The sequence below is a fragment of the Nansenia antarctica genome (genome assembly GCF_963989245.1).
Source record: "Nansenia antarctica genome assembly, chromosome: 3".
Lineage (NCBI taxonomy): Eukaryota > Metazoa > Chordata > Actinopteri > Argentiniformes > Microstomatidae > Nansenia > Nansenia antarctica.
In genome coordinates this window covers 12,135,060-12,140,516 of record NC_137688.1, presented here as the reverse complement: position 1 = coordinate 12,140,516, position 5,457 = coordinate 12,135,060, and the positions used below count along the sequence as shown (strand labels likewise).

The 5,457-nt window shown below is 41.4% G+C and overlaps 1 protein-coding gene across 1 annotated transcript; it reads left to right on the top strand.

Moving 5' to 3' along the window:
- Window positions 1-3,916: 3,916 nt before the first annotated feature.
- sox3 (SRY-box transcription factor 3) lies at window positions 3,917-4,819 on the top strand (the record flags this gene model as incomplete). Its single annotated transcript, XM_080526428.1, has 1 exon — window positions 3,917-4,819. One exon carries the CDS (start codon window positions 3,917-3,919, stop codon window positions 4,817-4,819), a length of 903 nt encoding a protein of 300 aa, XP_080382554.1.
- Window positions 4,820-5,457: the final 638 nt, after the last annotated feature.

Here is a 5,457-nt window from a genome sequence, read left to right as displayed (position 1 = left end):
TATTGTGGCTGTAATTGAAAACCCATTCTTGGTTAATTACTGTTTCTCAAAGGCCTTGTCCGCAGTCACTGAGCTGAAACAAAAAAGTTATTGATTCCAGAGTCTTTGGGGTTTAAACGGACATCTAAAGCAATCGTGTAGCCTATAGTGCGTTTGAGGTGCTATCCATATTTTCCCAGGGAAAACGTACATTTTTATCTTATATATTAAACGGAAAACTGGCCTGTAGCCTACATCACATAACCAACATACGAGCCTGGTAAACAACAACCATCCCCAATAAATGTTAATCAGTTCATTCATAGGCCATTAGAAGATGAATTACGCAGATATCTTGCTCCATCTAAATGGAGCTTTTTAAAGCAAATCACCCTTATTTTCAATTATAAAAGCAAATAAACGGCCACGTCTAAATAGGACTCTTTCAGAGGGGATATTAGGCCTTTAGGATATTAAGTTTTCCACGCGTCTTGCAGCTTTGCGCCATCATTGTCCGTCATGAATTCAATTTCTATGACCAAAAGCTCCATTCACACAGGCTTGCATACGGACATTGTGGATTAACTGCATTTCCTTTCAAAGGTGCACCTTTTGTGTCAATTAGACCGAAGTAGAATGAATTTTAATTCCCCTAAAGCCTTTCGCACATATCACTGCTCATTATACCTGCATAGTACAAACTCGTACAATTTTCCTATCATTGAGTTGTTTATTTTCTACTCATTATCAACTTAATTTAGTCTGCATTATCCGATGCTGAATGGTATATCATAGTAGCCTATATCATAATTTTGACAGTAGCCTATTAATTTGCACAACAGTACACATTATTTATTTATTTTAAATACATACTATAATATGGTAAATTATTTTAATTGAATTCAAATTAATTCTTCAGAGTTGCCCAAGTTTACTTGACATTGAGTTGACCAATTGTTGCTGCTATAGCCGGTTACATTGAGGGTAAAGTTGACATATCACAGACTAACAGGTCACAATGTGCTTTTCTGTCATATAAATACTTGGCCTGTGAGCTATTTTTTTGGGTAATGTAAAACTAGTAGCACAGTAGTCAATTATATTTTATAACATTGTTTTTTAACATTCAATTGAAATTGTAGGCCTATGCTGCACCCAGTCTGCACCAAAAGGCCTATATAGGCCTAATAATTATCTATTAGGCTATGTGAGATAACGAATGTATACTGTTGAAAAATATCATGCAAAAAAAACAAAACATAAAGGCATGCCTTAGCGTTCATATGGCATGATCGTTGCACATTCGGCTGCTCTGCACGACTCACACATTTCCCACTTTCAACAAGGCAGATATGCCGCCGTGAGCTGCCCTGAGGCCCGGGGGGCATGGAGGAGCTCGCTGAGGCCGAACACTGGCAGGCTTTGCTGGTGGTCCTCCTCGCCCTCCGCTTTCGTTAATTAGGAAATTAGGTGCACAGAGGCCCTCATTATCGAGCCTCGGGTAACTTCTAGTTTTCCTTTTTTCCTGCTGTCTGGTCAATTTCCATAAGAAGATTACAAGCGGATCAGTTTTTGGATCTACCCAGATAAACAAATAAGTGGTTTCTCAGATTTAGATGGGTTAACCCAGGCACTAATTGGGGGTTAGCTTATGTCCCTGCTCTGTTAATGACAGACCAATGAAAATGCATCTTTTATGGCTTTAAAATCATGGGGTGATGTTTCTTTTCAATTCATTGACATCGACGTAAATCAACGCGTTTATTTGATTCTGGATGACTGACAATCATGAAATGCTGTTTAGGCTATTGATTTGCTTTTCATACCCAAGAGAATATACAACATTGAATATAGCCAGTACAGAACATTTATCTCGCAGAAATGCAGCAAGGACTTTGTCATTAGTCAAATAGAGACTATATATATAGGTGCATGTCTATATTTGACTTAATTGTTGTGTCTATATTTAATTGTTCAAATTAAACAGAGAGGCACCAGATTTAGTTTGTCTATGACATATTATCTGACGCATAACAATTATTTTGTTTAGAAAGAAATAGACATTAGCATCATTATGCCTACTATCATTTCCCAATAATTCAGCTTTTTACTTTTTATTCTGAAATCCAGTATGAAATCCATGCAGCTACTGGAACATTAAACGGAGACAGATTCTTGACGTAAGACAACGGTGACATGCGGGTCTTCGTGGTGGCGTGAAGAATTCCCTCATTCGTGCATATTAACTACTCTACTGTGCATATTCAAAACGTTAAACGGGTCCCAGGCTTGTTAATATTGAGTGGCGGAGGTGTTAATTGACGCTGTTTTCGATGGGCGATACTTGTAGTAATCATTAGCAGGTGTAAAGTTTGCCTGCGGGTTGCGAGAGAATCCAACTTCGGTTTCAACTGCTAAACAGGAGCTGTGCGTTTCGAGTGGCTTGTGTGACAAACACATGTTAATCAGGGACTCTCCTACTCGGTAACCATTTTAATAACAGTTAGCACCGCGGAGCGAACACATTTAGTGGTCAGGAGCTGTCGAATTTCGCGACAAGGTAATTTCTATTTGAATATTCGCTTTCAATGCTAAGACATGTCAAATAAACTCCCCAGCGAATGAGTTGTAAAGCTGTAAGCAACCCTCTCCACAAGAGGTCGTCGATGTATCAAGTTCTTGCCTCACCGCCGTGCCAGTCCCAATCTAGTCTACGAGACAAAGTTCTGAGTCCACTTCACCCTGAAAAAACAAGTTATAATATAAACAACAATAAACTATAGACAATAGGCTACATTATGCAGACAAATAAAGATTAATATTGAGAAGTAAACAGTGTAGCCAAGACTACAACAAACCTTTGTCATACAAAATACAAATATTAAGCACCCTTGAAATTGTAACCTATTCATTAGTTTGAGTCGATATTTGTATTTAAGAAATCAATTGTTAGTACATTAAAGAAATTCAGGAATGAAGGCTGTGCATAAATAATACCACTTTTCTGGCGTTTCTGCCACTCTATTTGACTTGCACTCATTTATGACTTTCTACAGGCTTATTGGAACTCCGCCTCCATATTAGTACTTGAAGAGGATTATTTGATTTCCGACTTTTTTCTCAATCTAAAACCATTCCCAAAGTGTGATAATACGCACGCGCACCTGCAATCAATACAATCATGATTTGCCTGAATTAATTGTCAAGGAGAGACGTTTTATAGCCTATACGCGTGGCCCAGGTTTAATTTGGGGGGGGGATTTTTCATGATTGTGGCATTAAACATTTTATGTGATGGTCTACCAACAATATATTGATTTGTAGATCCATCAGCTCTATTCGTCTTAATGCCTGCGCCGTTCCGTTTGTTTCAGCAAGTTAACCATAATAATATAATATGTTTTTGTTTTAACATCTGAGCCGATGGAGCTAGACTGTCATATGGTATTTTGTTTAATTTGTATAGCCTAAACATTTTTGTATTTATAATTCCATTTAATAATCTTTAAATAGACTTATATATGTATAACACATTGTCTCTCTCTCCACAACTCTTACCCAAAATAGAGAAATAGAGCGCTGCTGTCCAACTCAATGCGTTAGACGGTGGACGGGAAGCACCGCTGTGATTGGTCGGGAGGGCACCTCATTGTTAGGCTGTCAATCAAACCCCACGGCCAGGGCGCTATAACTATTAACAGCTGAGGCTGGCGGACAAGTTTGCAGAGTTCTGTCTCAGAGCTGTGGGGAACAGGGCTGAACGGAGAGAGATTGGAAGCACCTGCAGGCAAACATCATTTCAGCTTCTTTTGACACAACAACTTTTTTCTTCTTATGAGACTGGGTTAGTACTAATTCTACCTCTCCTTGTCTTTTGAGGGCTATTTTGTTAAACTTTTCCCGCGCCTGAGAGTGAACATTTAAAAAGTTGTTTTCAATGTATAACATGATGGAGACCGAGATCAAGAGCCCCCTGCCGCAGTCCAACTCTGCCGCGGGCGCCAAGAACAACAGTGCCAATGACCAGGACCGGGTGAAGCGGCCTATGAACGCGTTCATGGTGTGGTCCCGCGGACAGCGGAGAAAGATGGCACAAGAGAACCCTAAAATGCACAACTCGGAGATCAGCAAGCGGCTCGGCGCGGACTGGAAACTTTTGACCGACGCCGAGAAGAGACCCTTCATCGACGAGGCCAAGCGTCTGCGCGCCATGCACATGAAGGAGCATCCGGATTATAAATACCGTCCCCGCAGGAAGACCAAGACCCTGCTCAAGAAAGACAAGTATTCTCTGCCCGGTGGACTCCTGGCGCCCGGTGCCAACGCTGTCAACGGCGGTGTCTCGGTGGGGCAGCGGATGGACAGTTACGCGCACATGAACGGCTGGACCAACAGTGCTTACTCCCTCATGCAGGACCAGTTGGCCTACCCTCAGCATCACAGCATGAACAGCCCCCAGATCCAGCAGATGCACCGGTATGAGATGGCGGGGCTCCAGTACCCCATGATGTCCTCCGCGCAGACCTACATGAACGCGGCGTCCACGTACAGCATGTCCATGTCCCCGGCGTACACGCAGCAGACCTCCAGCGCCATGGGCTTGGGCTCCATGGCCTCCGTGTGCAAGACCGAGCCGAGCTCACCCCCTCCGGCGATCACCTCCCACTCCCAGAGAGCGTGTTTGGGTGACCTGAGGGATATGATCAGTATGTACCTGCCCCCCGGAGGAGACGGCTCTGAGCACTCCTCCCTGCAGGCCAGTCGGTTACACAGCGTACATCCGCACTATCAGACCGCGGGGACCGGCGTGAACGGAACGCTACCCCTAACCCACATTTAAAACAAAACAAAAAAAAGACTATACAAACTTGAGTACTTCGGATACTTGAACATTTTGATTGCTAAAAAGAATCGACGTTCAGTAGTTTTGTTTTAAAAAATGAAATTTTATTTTTTTCCTCAATGAGTTGTCCATATTAAAGCATTTTAAGACTACATATCCTGGACTGAAACTGAATGTTGAGCCCCACAGAGTAAATTGCATTGCAAAGAAGCTTTTTATCATGAGTATAAGCAATCAACTTGTGTAGAAGATTTTGACTTCTATATTTTAATGATGCCATCATATTTTCTCTCTATGAAAAAGGCATGTGGCCTCATGAAGAGGCTGTTGTATTTCAGAAAAGCTGGATGGAGTGGGTTCATAAATGTTTACACTTAATTTGTAGAATGTCAATTTTGTGTCGGCTGTGTCCAAATCGTTGTAGACCTTTTCTTCATGACTTAGGTTTTAATGAAATGTAAGACTGTGCGGGTCGCAAGCGCAAGTTTATTTATAGTTTTTTTTTTTTTTTAAGCTTGTGAACCCTCTGTGCGTCATGTTAAAATGTTCCATTTTTGTTTTGTTAAACGTTCTTCTCTGTGATGTTTTGACAGTAACCTATATCATGGGCGAGTTTTATTTAAACTGACGTTTCT